Consider the following 25,848-nt stretch of genomic DNA (forward strand, 5'->3'; position numbering starts at 1 on the left):
CAAACAATATTTGACTGTGAGGCTTGGTTACCGGTTGTTGCTGGTTCTCACTGGTTGTCACTAGTTGTTACCGCTTGCTGCTGGTGCAGCAGCACTGACAGCTAACATGGCGGTTAAATCGACACATTTTGCTGCACCCATTTTTAGTTTTAATTGTTTTATGTCAGCTTTTCAGCTCCACCTTCTCCACTTCTTCCACACTAAACTTTTTCTACAAGCTGCGTGAGCGCACACCAAAGGTAGGGGAGGTGCTCAGGTTCACTGTCATTGATCATAATCGATCGATAGTGAAAAGTCCCCGCTCAATGCTCAGCTCAAATGCACAAATATATACAATTATGAGATATTCATGAAGTATTTTTATTTTATTTTGCCATTTATATATGTTGGCACTAACAGTGCTCAAGACAACACTTATATACTGTCAATATGTGACATATTGAAATCGCGTTTGAATTTGCGCTTGTTTTTTGCTTTCACTTTGCAATCGCACGAACTGTGTATAGAGAGCGACAGCACTGATTGGTGAGTGATGATAATTTGTGCACCAATTCCTCTGACATCGTCTTATCAATCGTTAGCTTACTATGCAAACATGACAAGTGAAATCTCCTGCAGCTTAAACATGTGAGAGGTTGATCACGCAGAGAATCGCTGAGCGTTATGTGAGTGCGTGTGTAAAAGCAGCAGGATATATATTTTAGTTCTGCTGAGCCAAATAAGACAGGTCAGGGTGAAGAAGTGACAGCCAAAGAAAAGCTTACCATAAAACGGAGAAGTTATGACAAATCAGACTATAAGGCAAAAAGAAAGTGCAGCTTTATGGTTTCATGGACAAAAGAATTTCTGTGGCTGCGATATGATGAGCTAAATAACCAGGGCTGCACATAAGTGGTCCGCAGGTGCGTATTCGCTGTCAAAATAAAAAACACGCACAAGGGTTAGGGTTAAATTTAAAAACTGTACTTTTGAGTTAAAATATATATTTATAATTTTAATAAATGACAAATTAAAAAGGCATGAACATTTTTTTTGTATCGAAAAAATATCGAACCGTGACACCAAAGTATCGAACCGAACCGTGAATTTTGTGTATTGTTGCACCCCTAATATATATATATATGTGTGTAATTTTAACAAGAACTTTATTGAACAATCAGTGAGTATACAACATACAAACAGATGAGGTATACAAGTGGAACATAAATATGAACAACCAGCGGTTAAAGAAAAAAAGAAAAAAAAACCCCACACCGATAGAGTTGGGAAGCAGGTACCATGCTTGTTACATCAGCTAACAATACTAACTTCCACAACACTCACCAAGACAGTCGGAGGTTAGGTAAAACAGAGCAAATAAATTATTGAGAAATTATAAGAAAATACATTAGGCAGGAAAGGAAAAAGAATAACTGTGGAAGTTCAAATTCACTGGGCTACACGTGCTTTCTTTCTATAGCCTTTGAACCTTGAAAAATATAACCTCATCACAGTAACGCATAATTTTATTATGCATTACATCCAATACTGCTCATACATTTAGTGAGTAACTAGTCACAATAATGCGCACAGATACGATTTATAGATCAGTCAACACATTCCAGCACCTTTAGGCAACTGTTTTTGTGATTTGGTGCTGTAAATAAAACTGAAATCAAGTGAATTTTGACTTAACCTGTGCTGTTAGCTTTTAGCCTGCAAAGCTATCCATTAGCCTTCACTACTGCCTTACAAGTAAATGCTGCCCAAAGAGAGTCCTTCTTGTTGGTATAATAGCTACAATATTATCTATAATATCCATTGCTTGTTCCTAACTAGTTTTATGGCCTTTGTTGTAGAAGCACAGTTCCCACCTTGAAGCAGCCCTCTATAAACATGCATTTATGCAGCTGCGCTACAGTTTTTGCAATATTGCACCCCTAAATAAATCTTTACAGAACTTTGCCTTCACCAGAAACTACTGCCTAGCCCAGGCTGATGTTCTGTAGCTATGGAAACCAAGAATTCCAAAATCTTGTGATGTCATCACCTCGTTGTTATAAGACATTGTTATAAGACACTAAAGATCATAGTTCTCACACACAGCTCATTGCATCTTTGCAGAGTGAAGAGTGAAATCCTGAAACTAAATTAACCTAAATGAATCACACAATGTCAAAGTCTTGGCCAACTTATACTGCACCACGTCCTGTGGATCTGAATAACCCTCTAGGTAAGTCAAATGGGATTCATATGGTAATTATGCATGCTTCTGGGTTTTTATTTGAGGCAACTGAATTTGACTTAAACAAAATCATCTTTTGTTGATTTCAGGACACCAAACAGAGCCTTGCATCTCCACACTGGTGAAGATGACTCCAGATGGAAGAATAGAGGGAAGAAAGAGAAGGGACTTACCTGAAAGACTGGACAAATCCCCCAAAAAAAGCAAAAGCAGTGGAGGTCCAAAACCGGGTCCCAGCCACTTTGTTTCTGGGGAATCCAGTTTGAAATGTAAGTGATAAGACCTGTTTTAGCTGTGACATTATCTTGGCTATGTAGTTTATTTTGTGACTTTAACTGTGTACTTAACGGTCTTTAACTTTGTAGTTGGTTCATTTAGCCTTCTTTGTGTTGATTTTCAGTGTGCAGTTATTGCGTTAATGCACGATTGCCAGACCTTAGAAAGTCAGTAGAAAGCAGTTGACACACAGAGTTGGACTGAAAATGCTTAAAGTCAAACTACTTTTTCCATTTTAGTTGGCCTTCTCATAGTGCCTTCAAGCGACTCTAGTATAATTAAGAGGAGCAACAAACGGAAGAGCACTAGTGACGAATCTGAGGGACCATCCAGCAAAAAAAGCAGGACAACGAGCCCAGAGGAGAGTCCCACCCAGGAACCCTCTGAAACATGTGACTCACCGAGGATATCCGGCACTGACAGAAAAGGTAAGATAATGGCAATATTTCTGAGCTGGATCACAAGATCCTTTAGAATTTGTCCTGGGGTTTGAGATTGGGTTTGATTCCTGTGGGACCAATCGACAATAAGAGACACTCTGGGCAGTAGTGACGTTACCTACCTACTAATCTGCTAAAATGTAGCTGCTATTTACCAATTAATAGAAATGTTATAGCAAAGCTCTATAGGACTGTGCCAGCTGTTTTCTGTGTAACAAGTCATAACCTGTATGTTTTTCCTGTGTGTCTGCAGAAGACTTCCTGGAAAAATATCAAGAGCTGGAGGTGCTGGGTCATGGAGGCTTTGCCACCGTGTTTTCTGGAATACGCATAAAAGACAGTTTTCCAGTATGGCTTCTTACATTTGCATTTCACAGATCTTCAGTTTATTCCTGTTTGTACTTCTCTAACCCAGAAAATGTCTTTAATGCAGGTGGCAATCAAACATGTTCAACAGCGCAGACTTGCGCGCACAACAATGGTAAGCGTCTTTTCTTATTCCAGCAGGTATTTATTAGGGCTGCCACGATTTGTCGACTAGTCACGATTACGTCGACTATCAAAATCGTCGACGACTGATTTAATAGTCGACGCGTCGTTTGAAGCTTTGTAAGATCACAAAAGACGCAGGAGTAAGTGGCAGGATTTAAGAGTGTAATAACGGACTGAAACAGAAGATGGCAGCATTGCATGTACAAGGATGTCAGCTACCGTTAAACCCCGAAGAAGAAGAAGAAGCAGCTGTGTCCCAGAATTCATAGCGCGGCCCAGCGCAGTTTCCAACAATGGCGGCAGCTAGTTAGTTTTAATGTTACTCTTATTATTCTTTCTGGGTCACAAAATAAACGTTTAACATATTTTCAGGCGAGAATGTAGCTGTGTAAACTTCAAATATCTGCTCAGTTTATCAGGACACCGCATATTTTCAAAAGCGCTCCGACGTTTTCGGAGACGTCTGTTACCCACTAGCTCGATAGCTAGCCGGGGGCTAGGCTCACTAGCGCCGTGAGAACACCGGACTCCCCGCAAATCGTTTTCAAACCCACCGCCGTCTTTCGCTACTCAGGTTAAATATATATGAGTCACTTAGATAACTTAAAATGTTATTGTTTGGCTTTTTTTTTAGTATTTTATTTGTTCCTGAGTAAATCAGTTTGTCTGAGATTAAAGTTATAGTTTTTACACAGCTGAATAAACATCAAGCAGACAACTGATTATCAGAAGTGTGAGATGCTCCAGAATATACTCCAGTGTCCTGTTATATTTTAGATAGCAAGGAGTTTATTAAACTTCACCGAAACAATCTGCAAATTTCATTAAAATGTAATAAACTATCATCTTGTCTTTATTTTTAGTTAGCACAGACCTTAAACACTTAAAGCTGTAAGCTAATGATAGTTATATAAGAGCAGATACTGCTGGTGCAATAAGCTGTAGTTTTACGTCCAATGGATGATGATCTGATTAGTCGACTAATCGCAAAAATAATCGGTGACTAGTCGACTATCAAAATGATCGTTTGTGGCAGCCCTAGTATTGATATTATTTCAGGCCTTCTCAGGCATCAAGCATAAGGCACGTATTTCCTCCGTGCATGAACCAGACTGGTCTCACAGTTGTGTGTGAAATCGTCAGGAAATATGGTCGAATTCTATGAACAGTGGGTCACCTTATTGTTTAAACTGACATGTTTCAGTGGAAAGAATGCTTTTTAAAGATCAGGTCATTTTGTGACTATTTCAAAACTGTCTGTACGCTGATAGCTACTTTTGTTGAAATTCTGAATACTGACCTGAAGTAACTTTCCTTCTGAAGGATTGGAATGGGAAAAGTACTGATGTTCCCCTGGAGGTGGCGCTACTGATACAAGTTGGGGCTGGACCACACGATACGGAAAGCAGTATAACCCCACTTCTACTTGACTGGTTTGATCTGGAAGATGAGCTTATTATGGTTTTTGAGAAACCAGAAAATTGCATGGACTTAGACAATTACCTCAAAACTACAGATAAACCTCTGTCAGAGACACATGTTAAGGTAAGTGACGAGCATTTGGAGCTTACAGCAGTTTTTCATAGAGAATGTCCTGTGCTCCAAATATGGCTTCCTTTCTTTTAGGTCATAATGAAGCAACTAGTTGACGCAGCCATTACGATGGATAACAAGGGGGTTTTCCACCGAGATATTAAACCACACAACATTCTAATTGAAACATCTTCGGAGGAACCCCGAGTGCGATACATCGATTTTGGCTGTGGAGTCACATTTACTCCGGGACAAAGGTTCAGGAGGAACGCAGGTATGTTTTCAGCCACAGCGTTGTGCTGTCATGAACTGTCTCCACATCATGTTCCCTCCCCATTAATTCTTCTTATCTTTGTGTTTTAGGAACCAGGATCTACAATAGTCCAGAGTGGTTCATGTACGGCTTCTGCTCTGCAGAATATACTACAGCCTGGCAGCTGGGTGTTGTGATGTACCAGCTGTTACACAACAAGTTACCATTTGACTGCGACTACAAGATCATCAACCAAAACCCACCGATTTTAGCTGACATTTCAAACAGTAAGATTTCTGCCAAAAGGGCTGTTGATATAAGAAAGGTGAAATAACTTTGTGGATAACTTTAACAAGAGTATTTCATTTCTGTAAAGAATGCAGGGATTTTTTGACGGGGTGTCTGAGGAAGCACTACAAGGACCGCTTCACCCTGGAGGATCTTCGGAATCACATGTGGCTCAAATGATTTCTGCGCACCATGAACTAAAAGGTTATGGAGCAAAAGCTCCAACACATCACAAGTCATCAACAAGTCACTTTTCAAATTTAGTAGCAATGTTGCAGTTGCTGTCACGTGGCTCTTTTTTGGTGTTTTCTTTTCCAATCCAGCAGCAAGCAGTCTGAGACCTCCATCTGACCTTCATCTAAATATAGTGTCAAGCGGCAGCTGTGTGAAGGCAAGAGAGGACCCAAATGCACAGCTCTAGACACACGGTGATGACCTCAAAGGCAGGTCTTTATTAACAGGAACGTAAGAAGCCATACAATAACTAACCTGGGAGCAACTAAAGCTGAGGCGCTGGGAAGACACGGTAAATGCACACAACCTAGAGGGACGACGCAACACAGAACAAAGGGACACTCTGACATAAATACACAGAAGGTAATGAGAGAAGTGGGAACACACGGGGAACACAGCTGAAGACAATTAGCGAGCAGGGAGGACACGAAACTGAAAATACTGACACCAAGATGTGGACCTTAAACACAACACAGTACACAGAGATGAGCACAGAGAGAGAGAGGCAGAGAAGAAGGATGAATATGGGGGGATGAGGAGAACACAGAACACAAAGGATGGGAACACGGTACCAGAACAAACACCACAATAAAAACATGGACACAGGGGGAATCCAAATACCAAACCAACCAATCCAATGGACATAAGGAACAAAATACAAAACTACAGGAAAACTAAGAACACTGGGTCAAAATGACCCAGGACCATGACATATAGGCTTTTGTAGGCTTGCTTTATGAAAAATGTCATTGATGAAAATGTAGTGTATATCTGTTATTAACCTCTGTCTCTCTTCCACAGCATGTCTTTATCCTGTCTTCCTTCTCTCACCCCAACCGGTCGCAGCAGATGGCCGCCCCTCCCTGAGCCTGGTTCTGCCGGAGGTTTCTTCCTGTTAAAAGGGAGTTTTTCCTTCCCACTGTCGCCAAAGTGCTTGCTCAAAGGGGGTCATATGATTGTTGGGTTTTTCTCTGTATCTATGAAGTGCCTTGAGGCGACTTTTGTTGTGATTTGGCGCTATATAAACAAAATTGAATTGAATTGAATTGAGGCCATGATGCATTTTATTGTAGCTCATCATCATCCGACCCTGCCCTGAAAATAGCTGAAGAAATGTTGGCATACCGAAAGGTTTGCTTTGGGGGTACTATTTGGTGCCATTTTAAGTTAACAACTATTAAAAAAAAAAAAAAAAGAGTCATATTTTGTGTGATTTTTTTATTACTGTTGTTGTCCCAAGAAGCAAGATGGCGCCTGTGTTTGGCTGTGCCGCTGCCTCCGTCCGTGTGTTTGTTTACTTCATATGTTATGCAAGTGTTCTTGCTACAGCTTTGTCCGATGTCATCTCCCTTCGGATTTATGATCGCCATGCGTTACTGCCGATCAAATCTGCTATGGATAACTTTCAGAGTCAACGATACGACGTTGTTTTCCCACCGCCGCTTGAGCGCGACGCAGCACCCGGTTCACCTCCACTCTTGCCGGTCAGCTCAATTTTGCTTCAGAGGCCTCGTCGGAGGAAGCGGGGGAAGAGAGCCGGCTTTGTTGTCCTGCTCCGTCGTCTTCGGAAAGAGGCAGATCTTCGGGGGCTTTATTCCTGGGCTGCTAGCGGTAAGATCCGCCTGAGACTTGTCGGAGCTGGATTAATCCCCACAACCCACTGTGTTTGAACTGAGCCCTTAGCCCTATATGTGCCTTTAAATGAGCACATTGCCCCAGAAACCTTTGTTTCTCCAAGTACTTGTGTATAAAAAACTATATATTAATGTTTGACCACATTTGGGAATCAGAGCAGAGAGAAGATGACAACAGGTGGCGCCATATTGCCAACTGATTAGTCTTCTTCATAAAATATGATACAAAAGCATGATTACAAATACAATAAATGCTTCTGGATGGCAAATGCTCTGTTCAGTACACACGTTTTACTTTGAACACATAGGTATGCAGCATGCACACAACATGCATTCATCCTTTTTGGTTGAGTCCATGGTGATGGCCTGTGTCTTTCCGAGTTCTCCTCAAACACTTTGGCTTCCCTCTACAATGTTAGGCCTCTTATTAACCTTTGTCATGTCATGCACACATTGCTCAAGAGCTGTTGCCATATTGGATGTGATAACCTGTAGCGATCACATCCAATAACTCATGTGTTGTTTACATACAAATGATCACTGCTTTTTTTTTCACTGCTGTGCTGCTGGTTGCAGCAATCACCAGGGATAGAGAATCTTTTTTGTTGCCTTTCAGGTGATTTGGATAGAAGAGGAGCATCACATAAATGGTACTATCAGTTCTAAATTATTTGAAATCCAAGTATCTGTTTCAAACAATATTAGACTGTGAGGCTTGGTTACCGGTTGTTGCTGGTTCTCACTGGTTGTCACTAGTTGTTACCGCTTGCTGCTGGTGCAGCAGCACTGACAGCTAACATGGCGGTTAAATCGACACATTTTGCTGCACCCATTTTTAGTTTTAATTGTTTTATGTCAGCTTTTCAGCTCCACCTTCTCCACTTTGTTATGGTTCAAAATATTGGGGATGGAGACAAGAGAAACACCACAATAACAACACTGGTCCGGCCGGGTCAAGTCAAACGATGATTTTAATGGTCACACACGTGGGAGATGGACACCGTATGCAGACAGCCTCAGATCTCATCACAAAAAACACATCTCCATAGTTTTGTAAAAATCAGGGTATTAGAATGCCCCTTCATGCGTAATGACAGGTGTTATACAATCAATGTTGACAGTTTTATTTAACACAGAAAAATAACATTGTCTCCTTCCCGAGGGCAGACGCTAACTGCCCCCCGTCTCCTGGAGCCATCCGTCCCCTGCAGAGACACAACATTGCAGCTACAAGGACTTCCACATTGATTAAGATGATCAGTGTGTATTGCTCTAAAACAAGTGTATAATACTAAATGAATAATGCTTGGTCAGCTACCACTACTTAAAACATAACAAAAAATAACTGAGCACAAGATCACCAAGAATAACATCGTATAAGTGCTTTGTAAGCATGTTTGCATTTAGCCCTCTGCACTCAAAGTCAAAACCTGCAATATATCAGTCCGGACCATCACGGCAAACGAAGCTTATGACCTTCAAAAGACCAAGTGCCAACTCATCATAAGCACAATTGCAAGGTGTGTCTGAAATTATTGAAACCACTCTTTTTAACAAAAGACAAACAAATTAACAAATCTTCTAAACGCTATTCAGTTCATTTCAATCATTAATTATTAAACATGAAAGTGATGATTTATGCTTTTCACTGATTCTCTAAAAAACCCGGAAACTGACTCAGGTATTTAATATTTTAATCAATGTTGTTTAATTAACTACCACTTTAAACTTAGCAAAAAAAACATAATTGAATAAAAGACCACAAAGAATAATATGATATCAGTGGTATGTAGGCGCGTGCGGCCCTCTATGCTCGAAGCCTTTCCCCTCCATAGATCAGTCAGACATTCACGCTGACTGTAGCTTTTAACCCTTAATTAACTTGAGCACAACTCTATAATAAGCAACAAACTGCAATATGTATAAGTTGATCATGGTCACATCTGCAATGAAAGATCATATTATTCTGGTACCTGTAAGTAAAAAATCAAACTAGAGTTATAACAATCACTGTAATACAAAGGCTAATGTAAGATCAAAAACTTCAGTATATATTTAATGCAAAGCTGGTTATATGATTCTAATGAACTAATAGTGCCACATTAAAATAATGAAACTAGAAGAGGAAAAAACATCCCCTTTTTATTCTACAACTTCTTCCACACTAAACTTTTTCTACAAGCTGCGTGAGCGCACACCAAAGGTAGGGGAGGTGCTCAGGTTCACTGTCATTGATCATAATCGATCGATGGTGAAAAGTCCCCGCTCAATGCTCAGCTCAAATGCACAAATATATACAATTATGAGATATTCATGAAGCATTTTTATTTTATTTTGCCATTTATATATGTTGTCACTAACAGTGCTCAAGACAATATTTAAGTCTCGAGACTGGTTTATTTGTCTAGAAGGAGACTATCAATGGTAAAACTTTCACAAAATGTCTTTTAGAAAGACAGATTTATTTCTCCCTGTGGGGAAATTGGCTTACAGATAAAAGAAATTCAAATTAACATAAATATACCAACAAAAAACAAACAAACAAGTAACATGCAAACATATACAAAATATTTAAAACGACACTAAAAACTAGCAAATGCACAGGTTCTTACAGAAGCACGGTTCCTATAGGATGGATCTATAAGATAGATTTCTTTTTTACCTCCAAAACAGAAGAACATAGAATTAACAATATTGAAATTTAACCAAGTCACTCTCATGGGACTTAGGATTGACACCAAAATGAAAACTTTGGCGATTAAATGCCTCATTCCTAAATGATAGCCAGTTTTGTGAGTTCATACACACCAAATTAAATACTTAGAATTGAATATAACTCAACATATCGCCCTTAACTCTCTGGGATTGCGCTAAGGCATAAAACATAAACATATGCTACAGTCATTGTAGCATATGAGAGGTTGCATAATATCATTTGCAAGTGCCAGGAAAAAAAGGGAGGCCAGGCGGTGTGAATTGGAGGCCAAAATAAGGCACCTAGAGCAACAACACAAAAAAGCACAAACAGCCAATTTGCTTTCCGATCATAGTGAGATTAATAGTTTAATTAACGAAGAAAATTGAGGGCAATTTAAGATGACTTATTCTGGCTGATTCTGGGCTGTGGAGAGAATTTAAATGGAAGGTGGTCATAAGATATCCTCCTGAGACCCAGCAGTTCATTTTTGTGCACTGTAGTACACATTTAGTTTTTGCTTGTATCTCTCATACTCTACATGCCACTCTGCTAAGTCCTGTTGTTTCTTAGAGAGGACAAGTGTACCTTTAAAATGATGTCACATGTGTGGGGGTGTGGCCTTGCCAACTATCCTTTTCCCTCCTTTTCAAAATCGCTGGCATCCCTACAAGCACATTTTATGGAAGAAGGAAAGGTAAGCATGATATTTACATTTAAAGTGTTTTTGCACCTCATATTTTGATAAATTTTCAAAAATAAACATCTAGTAAGTAATTTGAGGAAGTTTTCAGAACTAAGCTTATTTAATTTCACAGAGCAAATGACTAATTTATTAATGTGTACTCCAGTGCACGTCAGGACTTTGTACTTATTTTTATTTCACATTTTTCTAGTAGACAGCTCTTTGACAGAGGCAGAGAGAATTCTTAACAGAATCATTGAGGGAGATTCAGACATAGATCTTTCAGAAGATGAGAGTCATGTGAGCCAGACAGGAGAGGGTGAGAACCCAGATGAGGGACCAGACGAAGATGACCAAGATGCAGGGCCAGATGTAATGGAGAAAGACACAGGGCCAGCTGAAATCTGCCGTCGTCCTATCTGGTCCAAAACCAACATGTAGGAGAATCTGGAATTTTTGATTTTGAGTACAAAAGTACCAGTAACATACAGAAATGTTTTACAGTAAATTAATTTAACTTGTAAAGATAGTGTAAAAGTGTTTTAAGTGAACTATATCGGATATTTGAGTATAAATAATTTTTCTGACTTTTGTTTTGCTAAGTAATTTTCTTTATCTTAGGTTCATGCCTGTGTTGAAAGAATGCAGAATTCGAGATGATGGCACACTAATGACACGTAATGATTGGAGCCCACAGCGGTATTTCCAGCAGTATGTTGATAAAAAAACTAATTCAGGACTTCTTCACCAACCAGCGTATGGTACGGGATTCAGGGTGTAATTTAAACACAACACCAGAGGAGATCAATACCTTTTTAGGAATCTCTGTGTACATGGCATGCCTTGGATATCCGAGAATTAGAATGTACTGGGCTGCCAAAACAAGAGTCGCAATTATAGCTGATTCCATGACACGTGATCGTTTCTACAAGATCAGGTCCTCGCTGAAAGTGGTTGACGATCTCAGTGTGCCAGAAAGCGAAAAGAAAAAGGATCCCCTGTGGAAAGTCAGACCAGTTCTAAAGAGGGTCCTCCAAGGTTGCCTCAATCTGCCCAGGCCAACCAAGGTCTGTATTGATGAACAGATCGTTCCATTCACTGGCCGTTGTCCAGTTCGTCAGTTTGTACCTGGGAAGCCAAATCCAACAGGATTAAAAGTGTTTGTTCTTGCAAGTCCAGGTGGTTTAGTGCTTGATTTTGAAACCTACATGGGAAAGAACACCTTCACTCAAGTCCAACAGATGGGAATAAGTGGAAATGCAGTCCTGCGTTTAACAGAGACACTTCCTAGAGAATCACTAGTCTACTTTGACCGGTATTTTACCACCATCAGTCTTCTGGATGCTCTTAAAGAAAGGGGCCTTCTAGGTACAGGAACAATTCAAAAGAATCGAATCCCAAAAGAGTGCCACTTCACGGCTGACAACATCCTGAGCTCAAAACCAAGAGGTTCGTCAGAAATGATTGTACGGAGACCTGATGAAATAGCAGTCACCAAGTGGATGGACAACAAGCCTGTTGTCATGGCATCAACTGCTCATGGAATTGAGCCCCAGGATACCTGTTCCAGATGGTCAAAGAAAGAACAGAGACAAATCCAAGTCCCATGACCTGCAGTGGTTGCAGAATATAATATCAACATGGGAGGGGATGACCTATGTGATGGCATGTAAGTAAGTAAGTAAGTAAAATTTATTTATATAGCACATTTCACAGATAAAAATCACAAAGTGCTTTACAGTAAGATCAGACATACAAGTTAAAATTAATTAAATTAGTTAAAAGCCCGTTTGTATAAAAATGTCTTCAGCTGCTTTTTAAAGGAGTCAGTAGAGTCTAGACAGCGTAAAGACAACGGCAGAGAGTTCCACAGCCTAGGTGCCAGTGCCTGAAAAGCCCGATCCCCACGTGTTTTAAATCTAGTACGTGGGACCACCAGTAGCCTCTGACCTGAAGACCTAAGTGCTCGGGATGAAGCATGAGGTTTCAACAGGTCAGAGATATACTGGGGAGCTTCACCATGCAGAGCTCTAAAAGTTACAACTAAAATTTTAAAATGAACCCTAAAATTTACAGGCAACCAATGAAGAGAAGCCAAAACTGGAGTAATGTGTGACCTCTTGTTTGTACCAGTTAAAAGTCTTGCCGCTGCATTCTGTACAGACTGAAGGCGATCCAGAGCTGGTTTGTTAAGACACGTAAAAAGACCGTTACAATAATCCAAACGAGAAGAGATAAAAGCATGAATAATCATCTCAAGTTCTGCCTTTGACACCAGTAGCCTGAGTTTAGAAATGTTTCTTAGATGATAAAAACAGTTCCGGACAAGTTGTTTAGAGTGTTTCTCAAGAGACATCGAACTGTCAAATATAACACCTAAGTTTCTGAGACTCGACTGAAATGAAGGGTCTAAAAAACTGATATGCTGCCTAATTTCTGAGAGCATGTGATCAGGTGCAATAATCAAAGTTTCTGTTTTATCTGCATTTAACTGAAGGAAATTGTCATTTAACCATTGTTTGATTTCTGACAGACAATTATTTAAACAAGACAATTTATACAACTCAGAAGCTTTGAAAGAACAGTACAACTGAATGTCATCAGCATAGAGATGATAAGAAATGTTATTGTAACGTCTGATAATGTGGCCTAGAGGGAGGATATACAGCAAAAAGAGAATAGGACCTAAAACAGATCCTTGAGGTACCCCAGAAGACAGAACTGATGTTTCCGACAGCACATGATTTATACAGACAGTAAAGGATCTCTCAGATAGATACGACATAAACCATTTTAAAACAACGCCAGTAATCCCAAACAAGTCCTTCAGCCTATTTATCATGATGCTGTGATCAACAGTATCAAAAGCAGAGCTGAGATCCAACATAACCAGAACAGTGTACTCTCCAGAGTCTGCTGCCATCAGAATGTCACTAGACACTTTAAGCAAAGCGGTTTCAGTGGAGTGCAATTTGCGGAAACCAGACTGGAAAATGTCCAGAACATTGTTCTTTTCCAAAAAGTTTATAAGTTGTTCTGCAGCTATTTTTTCCAAAATCTTTGACACGCATGCTCAGCTTCTCCAGAATATCTAGCCGGACCAAGAAGTGGACTGTTCGCACCATACTTCATTTCATTGATCTAGCCATCACCAACTGATGGTTTCATTATCGACAAGACAGCGAGGCCATGCAACAAGCTGAAAAGAATACACAGTACCTGGAGTTCAAGCTCCTCTTGGCTGAAGAACTGATAAACAAGGGACAAACATGGGAACAAGACCTAAATAATACCAGTGAGGAAGAGTTCTCTCCAGAAATCAAGAAAAGGAAGCCCCAACCAGATGAGAGTGTAAGAAAATATGGTGCACTCCACTTGCCTGAAATGGTTAACAGCCCAAGGCCTTTCAGGTGCAGAATGCTTGGGTGCAACAGTAAAACATATGTGAGATGTGTGAAGTGCCAAATGTTCCTCTGTGTATCCAAAAAATCATAGTGCTTTCTTAGATATCATAAATGAATGGACGTTTGTGAAATAAATTTAAAAAAACCCAGTGCAATCAGTTTTTCCTAGACGAATGGCCTACAGCCAGTGAAATGTCAGTGACTTCTAAGTTGACCCATGATCTACTGTTTTGTGATGTTTTTATTAGAGATGGCACGATACCACTTTTTTATGTCCGATACTGATATCATAAATTTGGATATCTGCCGATACCGATATGAATCCGATATAGTGTGCTTTAATCAACAAAACTGTTTTTTTAAATATCTTGCTGCATTTTGTAGAAGTTCATACTCAAGTTTAAAACAACAACTACACTAAAGCTATTCTGTTATACCTGTATGCAAAAAAAAAATTTCATAGTTCAGCAATACTGATCAATCTAATAAACTTAAACCTACACCATCCTCCCTATTCTGGTATTTTAAAGAGTACTTAGCGTAAATATTAAGCAACCTAACTAATAGGGTTCCAACTCCTAGCAACAACAAAAATAAATAAATAAAAAATAGGGAACCACCCCTCACGCTCCACCTCATGATGCTTAATCGACGTAATCAACCTTAATTTGATGCAGTGTGAAAAAAAATGCACAGAAATAAATTATTTTTCAATATATTAAAATATTAAATAGATTCAACATCTTTCTTCAACAAAATTGCAGACTGCACAGATGGTACCTTCCCAAAGGAAAAAGTACTATAGCTTACTAGGGTATATTAGACTTAATAGTCACTATATACAGTAATGGACTTCTATTCATTTTACATCAAATTAAAACTTTGGGTGTCAGATAATTATTTATTAAAAGCTCGACATTTTAAATGAGAATAAGAAAGAAAAGTATGTCTTTGTGCCCCCTTTTCCCCTGTTAATGCCCTATCGGCCCCCCTGGCTAAACTTTGCTAGATCCGCCCCTGCACAGTTACCAGCCGTCAGCTGTAGAAAAAGATCCTCGAGTAGAAAGTAATATTAAATAAATTCTAACAACAGCTGATCAAGCTTAAACGTGCTGCTGTTGTTCAGCCGCTGGTTTCCTCTTTCTGGTGCAAAGTGGGCCAAAAACAAACAAGAGAGACGGACTCGCGACAGAAAAGCCGATCAGCTGATCATTGATCAGTTTCATGATTGAAGAAGCAGCAAGAAGAGGCAGTCACTCCATATATCAGTTGTTAAGCTTAACGCAGGAATGCTTTACAAACAATTTTTTTAATCAGCTCTTGAATTTTGTTAGTTTCACATTCGTGATCAATGAACTCCCCTTGTGCACTGCAGTGCACATGTTGTAAAATTTAAATAAAATCTGTTAAAAACAAAATTGTTTTTGCAATGTGTTTTTTACCAAGCCAATACTTGATTTATATTAAAAAAATCAAAATCAAAATACTTTTTTTTTCCTGGGTCTCAGGAGGATATTTTAGAACCCCCGAGATAATTGCTAAATCGAACCCAACAACTCCTGACACTTGTTGGCGAAATTGTGGTCCTCACTTAGGAACCCATTCACACATATTATGGTCATGTCCAAAAATTTGCTCATTTTGGACATGACATATTTAAAGCTCATGAACATGCAGCACTGAGGAGAGAAACGAGAGGTCGCTGCAGGAACTCACTGCTGTCAAACTTCCTGTTTTATCCTCATTTCTGACTCTGGCAGGCCCAGGCTGTGTCCCAATCCAGCGACCGCACGCGTACTACGTACGGCGCGTACTATAAGTACGAGAAGTGCGAAAGTGAGAGGCTTGTGAAATGGGACGGTCTAGCCTTCGTCGCGCTGTTCAGGTTGCCTAGCAACCATGATACTAACCGTGAGAAACGTGTCATACAGCTTTGTGTGACAGAAATGAAGGAGAACATATTTTGTTCATCTGAGACCAAAGGACTGTAAACATGATTGTTGGGCTTCATTTCTGTGCTGAACAGTCATTTAAGATTAGTTAGTAAATAACAATTAGCTGATGTTGTTTATGAGACTAAAGTCATCTCACTGTGGCAATGTAAATATAATATGGCCAATATTAAAGTTATTGTCAGATTATTATGATATATATATATATATATATTACAGGATATATTACAGCAGTGAGCTTGAACTCTGGGTCAGAGATTCAAGTTGTAGTTATTTATGTCCTGAATCAGTCTTATTAGGTAATGTTCAAATAATGTTATCATCCCAGTGTTTCCAGTGTGGGAGAAAGTACTCAGGGCCTTCAAGGTACACACTATGAAAGACAAAGCTGACCTTTGCATTTAAATCATTCAGAAATTTAACTTTTTTGAGCTTTAAACCTCCAAAGAAATGTCACAGGGAACGTCGAATAATCCATCTGGAAGCAGAGATCAGTCAGACCCAGTGCAGCCAACAGTTGAATCTCTACATAGTACTTAGGAGACTACACAGAGAACTCCTTGAATATAACGCAAAACTCAGGAAAGAAAACAAAAAACTCATGCATGAAAACACACAACTCCAGCGAGAGAATACACAACCCAGGCAAGAGCCCATACAACCCAGTGAAGAAATCATACAACTCAGGCAAGAAATCATACAACTACATCAAGAGAACTCACTCAGTCAGACCCAGTGCAGCGTACGGCAGTTGAAATTCTACATATTGTTGTTAGTCAAAACTTAGACATCGCTGCATTTAACACACGCCTCAGGGAAGAAAACAGACATCACAGGCAATCGAGACAACGCACAAGTCAATCGAGAATACATGGAACTTGGGCAAGTGATCACACGACTCAGGCAACAGAACGAAGAACTCAGGCAAGAGAGCAGACGACTCTGTGAAGAGATCAGACGACTCAGGGAAAGGAACGAAGAACTCACAAATGTCGGAGGGTTCATTGTTCTCTACAGCTGCTTTCTGGTTGGCCTCTAAGATTTTTGGCTGAAGAGAATGTCCCGCTCTGTGGGGTCATGATTATTATCATTATTATCATCATCCACATTTGTTACCAGGCAAACATCCATAGCACAGGGCACACGGCCTTTATTTCCTTTCTTAAACAATCATGTAAAATATGTGTTAAATTGTATATATATAAGCAATCCTTCCAGCTTGAACTTTGCTCCATTGATCAGTCGGACTCGCGCCGACTGTAGCTTCAAACCCTTAGAGCAGGCTGTACCTGCTGCGGAGACTCAGGTCGTTTGGGGTGGAGGGCCCACTCCTGAAGACCTTCTATGACTCTGTTGTGGCTTCTGCTATCTTTTATGGTGTGGTCTGCTGGGGCGGCAGCATCTCTGCTGGGGACAGGAAGAGACTGAACAGGCTGATCCGAAGGGCCAGCTCTGTTCTAGGATGCCCTCTGGACCCAGTGGAGGTGGTGAGTGACAGGAGAACGGCGGCTAAGCTGTCATCCCTGATGGACAACATCTCCCACCCCATGCAGCAGACTGTGACAGCACTGAGCAGCTCCTTCAGTGGGAGACTGCGGCACCCACGGTGTGGGACGGAGAGATTTCGCAGGTCTTTCCTCCCCACTGCTGTCAGACTCCACAACAAAGACTTTAACTGATCAAGCACACACATCCATACATATGCAATAATACTAAGTGCAATAATCCTTTCTGTCATCGTTGTATTTTTACTCAGTTGTATATAGCATTTGTATTCTATTTTTATCTTATTGTATATTTTTATTATATTTTATTCTACTGTATATAGTATATTATTTTATTCTATTCTGTACAGCTGTGTACTGTATTTATTCTTATTGTATTCTAATTTTTGCGTCATAACTTTTGCACTGTCCACTTCCTGCTGTGACAAAACAAATTTCCCACGTGTGGGACTAATAAAGGTTATCTTATCTTATCTTAATTAACTTCAACCCTTTACTCAGCACAAAAAGCAATATATATGTGTATATAAGATTATAGTGTAGTTATACCAACACCTGAAATACAGACTTTAATATAACATCATCGGTTTCAATAAATGTGTCAATGAAATAGTAATAATGATGAATCATAAGTGATGCCACAGTAATAATACTGATTATGAATAGTAACATAGATTATGAATATAAAATAATATTTCATCCCGACACCTTATAGGTGTTATGTTGGTAAAATCTGGGAACTAAATGGGCCCCAACTAGGCAAAGTACATAGAAATCCACCCGGGCCCCATCTTTCAAGTTTTTTGTGGGTACAACATGAGCTAAAAAGTTGGAAATGCATTATCAGTGGGTTCTGTAGTTGCATCTTACTTCTAGTTTGAATTGGCTAATTTCTGGCACTGGGTGGGCCCAATGTAGCAAAACAGTCACAAAATCAATTTATCAGACGGCCAATACGACACCAAATATATTAAAGCTGACCGCAAACAAAAACAAGTTTGTAAATAAAACCATTTCAAAAATCACGAGGGTACACAAAACAACATTTTTCACATTTATTTTGTACAACAACTGTGACTTTACGTAACTGCACTCCAAAGTGCGTAAACTTTTAAAAATTACACAGCCTTTGTACGTGCTATGGAGTTTTTACGTGTTTTGGAATTTTTACGTGCTTTGTCTCTAGCAGGCACCATAAATAAACTTTTATTTATTCACTCCACATAAAATCTAATAAATAAATCATATAATACAAAAACCAACTATTTACATTTCAACTTTTAACTATTTAAATTTTCAGCTTTTTCCTTTTAACCCTTAGATGCACACGTGGAGTCATAAATGACCCCACGGGTTGTTTTTCTTCAAAATCTTTAAAATGAAAAGTTGTAATATATTCATATTCCAGGTACTCCTCAAAAAATATGTTTGTAACATGAAGCCATTTCTATTTTTATTTATTTTTTCATTAATTAAAAAAAAAATGCAGTTTTTGTATCACTACCTCACTCTTCCACAAGTGGGGTCGAAAATGACCCCAAGCAGTTCCTATGGAATCTTCTATGAAACCTTCATTGTTAGCACGAAATAAAGAGGGTCTCGTACATTTCGAGCATTTAATTTCCTGGATTTAATGATTTAAAAGTTTAATAGGTCTTTGAACTTGATAATAAAATTGAGTCCATTATTAGCAAAAAGAATTTTAAAAAGAGCAAAACAAATGCTTAATAAATAACAATTGTTTGAAACTTAAGCTTTGTAATTGTAGCAGATTTCATTATGTCTGTAATTTTTTATTTAGCCCCACAGTAGTAAAAGCCATAAATGGGAGTTCGATTTATTACTAGTATTTTACACAGCATTCAGCTATAGTAACATGTTTTGCATTTTCCTACTCACTGAACAGCTGCACTGTCTTAAGAAATTAATAACCAAACATTTCTCAGTAACCAATAACTAGATGGAACAGCACAGTATCTAAGAGAGAGATCAGACAGTGTTTGAGCTAAAGAAGCTGTGTGTTTCTTTTGGGGGCTTTTTGCACACTGATCCACCACCGTTTTCCTATAGTACAAGGCATATCTGGTAACATTACCGTAAACGTGACCAGTAGGGTCAGGTTCAGATCAGAAAACCGTTTCAGCTGCAGGCATCTACTGCTGTAATTTAAACAATCACCTCATACGCCTCATGCTTTACACCCCTATAAGGTGAGCTTGTTACACTGCACATGAATATTACGTGACATGGCATGACTAGCTCATGTTCAAACATTTAAGATACTGTTCAGCCATTTTGTTTACTGGGTAGTGCATAATGGCCGAGTTACCTGAGTGGGAATCCAGTAAAGCCAAATAAAGAATAATTTTTTTAAAGATAAGGTACCTTTATTAGTCCCACAAGGGGAAATTTCATGTTAATTAATTACAAATACCTTATAGGAAAACCTAAGAAAAGGTTGCAGAAGTACAGAAAAAAACTGCCGTGTACGTTACAGTATGTAAATTCAAAAACTGTAGAGAGAGAATGGAGGAATGAAAACAGAATAAGAAAAGATGAACTTTATTGAGTAGAATATAGGCAGTAAGAGTTTAGTAATTAACTTTTAATTATTTTTGCCAAAGACAATGACAGTAAATTAACCCAGTTCTACCTGCTAGCTAAAGATGTTATGCTTCTCCCCATTAAGGACAAGTAAAAGCGCTATACAAATACAGGCCATTTACCATTTATACCGTTTAGGGCAACTATAGAAACTTACTAAAATAATCATTGATGAAAAATTATCAAACTTTCAGTATTTAGCTTTGTCATAGTTTTCGATTCTTTGGTATCCTTTTGTCCTCCACGTTCTCAAACACCAGGGAGAGAAAAGGCCGCAACTGACGAAAGACCGCGAAGACTAGACGCTAGGCGGTGCAATCTGCTCCTCCCTCTTTTTAAACGAGCAAATAGGAGCTGCTCACATTAAAAACTTTATTTAAAAAGTAATTTTACACCTGATACAAACATTTTAAAAGTCAAACAATACACACGTTTAAAAGAAAAAAATTATTTTTAAGAGTTTTTTTAAGCATAGGGATGGTTAATATGTTTAGAAAATTAATATATAATATTTGTCAAATAATTGTCACCCGAATCAACATCATAATAAAATATAATTAATAAAATATATAATAATGATGATAAGAATAATAATAATAACAACAGAAACAGTTTACCTAAAAGCTCTTCTAACATTAGACTGCTTTTGAAAAGTTTCAATAGTGTCAATGCACCACAAGGGAGTTACACAGTTGAAGTGTGACTGCTTGAAAGACCCCATTCCCTCTCCTACAGCCTGAGTGTCATCACGATCTTTCTTGTCAAAAATGACCCCACGGGTTGTTTTTCTTCAAAATATTTAAAATGAAAAGTTGTAATATATTCATATTCCAGGTACTCCTCATAAAATATGTTTGTAACATGAAGCCATTTCTATTTTTATTTATTTTTTCATTAATTAAAAAAAAAAGCAGTTTTTGTATCACTATCCCACTCTTCCACAAGTGGGGTCGAAAATGACCCCAAGCAGTTCCTATGGAATCTTCTATGAAACCTTCATTGTTAGCACGAAATAAAGAGGGTCTCGTACATTTACGAGCATTTAATTTCCTGGATTTAATGATTTAAAAGTTTAATAGATCTTTGAACTTGATAATAAAATTGAGTCCATTATTAGCAAAAAGAATTTTAAAAAGAGCAAAACAAATGCTTAATAAATAACAATTGTTTGAAACTTAAGCTTTGTAATTGTAGCAGATTTCATTATGTCTGTAATTTTTTATTTAGCCCCACAGTGGTAAAAGCCATAAATGGGAGTTCGATTTATTACTAGTATTTTACACAGCATTCAGCTATAGTAACATGTTTTGCATTTTCCTACTCACTGAACAGCTGCACTGTCTTAAGAAATTAATAACCAAACATTTCTCAGTAACCAATAACTAGATGGAACAGCACAGTATCTAAGAGAGAGATCAGACAGTGTTTGAGCTAAAGAAGCTGTGTGTTTCTTTTGGGGGCTTTTTGCACACTGATCCACCACCGTTTTCCTATAGTACAAGGCATATCTGGTAACATTACCGTAAACGTGACCAGTAGGGTCAGGTTCAGATCAGAAAACCGTTTCAGCTGCAGGCATCTACTGCTGTAATTTAAACAATCACCTCATACGCCTCATGCTTTACACCCCTATAAGGTGAGCTTGTTACACTGCACATGAATATTACGTGACATGGCATGACTAGCTCATGTTCAAACATTTAAGATACTGTTCAGCCATTTTGTTTACTGGGTAGTGCATAATGGCCGAGTTACCTGAGTGGGAATCCAGTAAAGCCAAATAAAGAATAATTTTTTTAAAGATAAGGTACCTTTATTAGTCCCACAAGGGGAAATTTCATGTTAATTAATTACAAATACCTTATAGGAAAACCTAAGAAAAGGTTGCAGAAGTACAGAAAAAAACTGCCGTGTACGTTACAGTATGTAAATTCAAAAACTGTAGAGAGAGAATGGAGGAATGAAAACAGAATAAGAAAAGATGAACTTTATTGAGTAGAATATAGGCAGTAAGAGTTTAGTAATTAACTTTTAATTATTTTTGCCAAAGACAATGACAGTAAATTAACCCAGTTCTACCTGCTAGCTAAAGATGTTATGCTTCTCCCCATTAAGGACAAGTAAAAGCGCTTAACAGGAAGAAACCTCTGGCAGGCTCAGGGAGGGGCGGTCTTCTGCCATGACTGGTTGGGAGGTGAGGGGCAAAATAAAATCAAACATAAAGGAGAGCACAGCGTATTTATGACAGGTCGGTGGACTGTGGCTCAAGTTTAAAAGATGCTCGAATCCCGCCTGAGGTGGTATGGACACGTGATTCGAAGCGATGAGAACTCAGCAAAAACGACTATTAAGGATCGACCCAGACGGCGCCGGCCTCGAGGCAGACCGAAAAAACGGTGGATGGACAAAATCAAGGAAGACATTAAGACCATCAACGCGTCACCTGAGGACGCCTTGGACAGAACCAAACGGAGAAACCTTTGCTGAGGAGCGGACCCTGCACCAGCGGGAACAACGCCAGGATGAAGGTGGACTGTGGCTGGAAAACATCATTACTGTTTTTAAAGGGTAACTGGTCCACATCCACAATTACAGCTGTAATTGTAGATGTGGACCACAGTCCACAATTGTCGATGGGACGTGTGCATGCAAGCACACGCAAGCCATCCCCGATCTGTGGGGTCATGATTATGACCCCACAGAGCGGGACATTCGCTTCAGCCGAAAATCTTAGAGGCGACCCAGAAAGCAGCTGCAGAAAGAACAATGAACCCTCCGACATTTGTGAGTTCTTCGTTCCTTTCCCTGAGTTGTCTGATCTCTTCACAGAGTCGTCTTCTCTCTTGCCTCAGTTCTTCGTTCTGTTGCCTGAGGCGTGTGATCACTTGCCCAAGTTCCATGTATTCTCGATTGACTTGTGCGTTGTCTCTATTGAGTTGAATGATCTCTTGCCTGTGATGTCTGTTTTCTTCCGTGAGGCGTGTGATCACTTGCCCAAGTTCTATGTTTTCTCGATTGACTTGTGCGTTTTCTTGATTGATTTGAATGATCTCTTGCCTGTGATGTCTGTTTTCTTCCGTGAGGCGTGTGTTTAATGCAGCGATGTCTAAGTTTTGACTAACAACAATTTGTAGAATTTCAACTGCCGTACGCTGCACTGGGTCTGACTGATCTCTGCTTCCAGATGGATTATTCGACGTTCCCTGTGACATTTCTTTGGAGGTTTAAAGCTCAAAAAAGTTAAATCTCTGAATGATTTAAATGCAAAGGTCAGCTTTGTCTAAGGTCAGCTTTGTCTAAAACAACTGGCTCTTTCTGATGTAAACTGTTAAACGACCTCCTCTATTTATAGACTTGGTGGGTGTGGCAGAGAATGTGATGTCCCTGTGACATCACGATGATCCTTTGATCTTCTTTTTTTTTTTTTTTTTTTTTGGCCTGTCCCGTTTGGCTCTTTTGCATCAGAATTGTTGTCTAAAGCCAAAGAAAGATGCCCAACGGATTTACTTTACCAAACTGACCATCCCAGCCTTGCCGTAATGGTCCATTTGATTCACCTTTTATTGTTTATTTTATTTTCACTTAATGAATACGGGACAGACTTGACTGGGGGAAAGAAGGGGAGAAAGAAAGAGGGAAAGAGAAACAGCTGAGAAGAGGGACGGGGGAGAAGGGCAAAAGACAAAAACCAACAGAACGGGCAGAGAAAAAAAAAATGCATATATCAATCACCTGGATCACCTGCTGAGAAAGAAAAAAGAAAGCAAGCAGAAGAGAACAAGAGTAATAGAATAAACAACATCACAATGATATATGGGAATATGACAGTAAATACTAAATATTAAACATTATTGTGCAGCACATAAGATCAACAGAACATAGTGTGCTTTGAGGTAGGAGCCAAAAAGGGTGTAGTTTGTGGGTGTGATTGCCCGTGTGTACACCTGTGAGCATGGACGTGCTTGTTTTTTGTTTTTTAAAAGGTTCCTTCATGTAATAATCTGCTAGAGGGTGTGGGGGGGCCACAGCCCCGTCCTCCAGGGCGTGAAGCAGGTGTGGAGGAGATCAAAACTCCAGAAATCCAGAGGCCCCCAGAACACAAAAGACCAAGGAAGACCAACAGAGGGGCAGCCGCGCCACTGTCCCAGAAAGAGCTGAGGAGAGTCCCAGATGAGGGCTCACTCAGCAGCCGCGGAGCAGAAGCCAGGGGGAGTTGCAGTGACGCGCCCGTGAGCTCCGCCGGCAGCCAGCCGTGCCTGAGTGACCGAGCCCCAGGCCGAGAGGCCGGGGGCACCCCACCTCCGAAGTGGCCCGAGCGAGCCCCAGGCTCCAGGCCCCGATAAGCGGCCGCCAAGGAGTGAGCCGGTGTGTACCTGGACACCCATCCCCGGACACAAAGAACCACCAACGCACTGATGTCTGAGGGAGTCCGCCACTGGCAGGGGAAGTGGTGGTAGGGGGAGATAGGCCTCCAAACCTTGGAGGGCCTGAGATGTCCCCAGAGAGGTGGCGCCTGACACCCAACCTGACATATAGACACAGACATACAGGCACACACAGATACAAACATCCATTCCCACCCTCATGCTCTCATATGCACTTACTCCACACTCAACCAACGTGGAGACAGACATAAAGAGACGTTGTACACACGATCACACTCCCCAAGCGTACTCTAGAAACCGGGTCTAGGTGCCCCCGCCCCTGGAGGGGGGAACTGCACCCAGACCCAGGTGGTGTTTCCCTTTTCCCTGCGGTGGGGGGAGGCAGATCGCCCCGACTCCGCAGCAGCAGGAAGGCTCCACACTCCAGACCGCAGTCGGACGGCCAACTCCTCCTCCTAGTCCTAGCCCCCCTGCTCCAGCAGGTCGCAGAGAATGGGGGTGAGAGAAGACTCCAAACCTCCCTCCACCCGCTCATTGTAATGTTGATGCATGTGTGTTCATTGTGATGTCACCGTGACGTCACAATGATCGTTCGAGAAGATCAAAGGATCAAAGGAGCGCTGTGGATCATTCTGAGCATGCTCAGATCAATGAACGGTCATTGTGACGTCACGGCGACATCACATTCTCTGCTACACTCACTAAGTCCTTAAATAGAGGAGGTCCTTTAACAGTTTAGACAAAGCTGACCTTTGCATTTAAATCATTCAGAGATTTAACTTTTTTGACACTTTTGAGCTTTAAACCTTTAAAGAAATGTCACAGGGAAACGGTGATCAGTTAGACCCACTGCAGCGTATGACAGAGGAACTCAGGGAAGAACACGTACAACTCAGTGAAACGTTCATAGAATTCAGTCAATATATCGGACAAGTCAGTGGAGAAAACACACAACTCAGTCAAGCAAACGCACAACTCAGTGAAAACTACATACAACTCTATCAAGAAAACACACAACTCGGGCAAGGAAACGCACAATTGAGGCAAGAGATGGCAGAACTCAGACAAACCGTGGAAAATCTTCAGCGCCCAGCGGTACATGAACAAGAGACAACAGAAAGAGAATCGCCTGGTTCGTGGGGTCTAAACCTACTTAAAGTAGGTTTAACTGCTGCCGGATGTGTCATTGCTCTTCCTGCAGCTTTCTGGGTCGCCTCTAAGATTTTCGGCTGAAGCGAATGTCC

General features: G+C 40.0%; 1 protein-coding gene across 4 annotated transcripts; it reads left to right on the forward strand.

Moving 5' to 3' along the window:
- The first annotated feature begins 220 nt into the window (after positions 1-220).
- LOC146554831 (serine/threonine-protein kinase pim-2-like) lies at positions 221-7,345 on the forward strand. 4 transcript variants are annotated; one of them, XR_014889286.1, is made up of 11 exons: positions 221-239; positions 2,104-2,212; positions 2,314-2,493; positions 2,740-2,928; positions 3,194-3,288; positions 3,374-3,421; positions 4,756-4,977; positions 5,059-5,239; positions 5,329-5,505; positions 5,595-6,032; positions 6,542-6,900. XR_014889286.1 is itself a non-coding variant. In XM_085252593.1 (9 exons), exons 1-9 carry the CDS (start codon positions 2,140-2,142, stop codon positions 5,684-5,686), a joined length of 1,257 nt encoding a protein of 418 aa, XP_085108719.1. In that variant the 5' UTR covers positions 2,064-2,139; the 3' UTR covers positions 5,687-6,900. The 4 variants fall into 4 exon arrangements, 1 of the variants encoding a protein (XP_085108719.1); XR_014889287.1 differs by lacking the exons at positions 221-239; positions 6,542-6,900 and adding an exon at positions 7,150-7,345 and having other exon boundaries at positions 2,064-2,212; XR_014889285.1 differs by lacking the exon at positions 221-239 and having other exon boundaries at positions 2,064-2,212; positions 6,542-6,899.
- Positions 7,346-25,848: the final 18,503 nt, after the last annotated feature.

Source organism: Mchenga conophoros, linkage group LG17 (assembly GCF_057382185.1).
Source record: "Mchenga conophoros isolate Kocher_MC1m ecotype Shallow Benthic linkage group LG17, M_conophoros_male_GT1.1, whole genome shotgun sequence".
Lineage (NCBI taxonomy): Eukaryota > Metazoa > Chordata > Actinopteri > Cichliformes > Cichlidae > Mchenga > Mchenga conophoros.

Coding starts and splice junctions, on each gene's coding strand:
- LOC146554831 (XM_085252593.1), top strand. CDS start 2,140: ATGAATCACACAATGTCAAAGTCTTGGCCAACTTATACTGCACCACGT. Junction 4,978..5,058: donor TGTCAGAGACACATGTTAAG/GTAAGTGACGAG, acceptor CCTTTCTTTTAG/GTCATAATGAAGCAACTAGT. Junction 5,506..5,594: donor TTTAGCTGACATTTCAAACA/GTAAGATTTCTG, acceptor ATTTCTGTAAAG/AATGCAGGGATTTTTTGACG.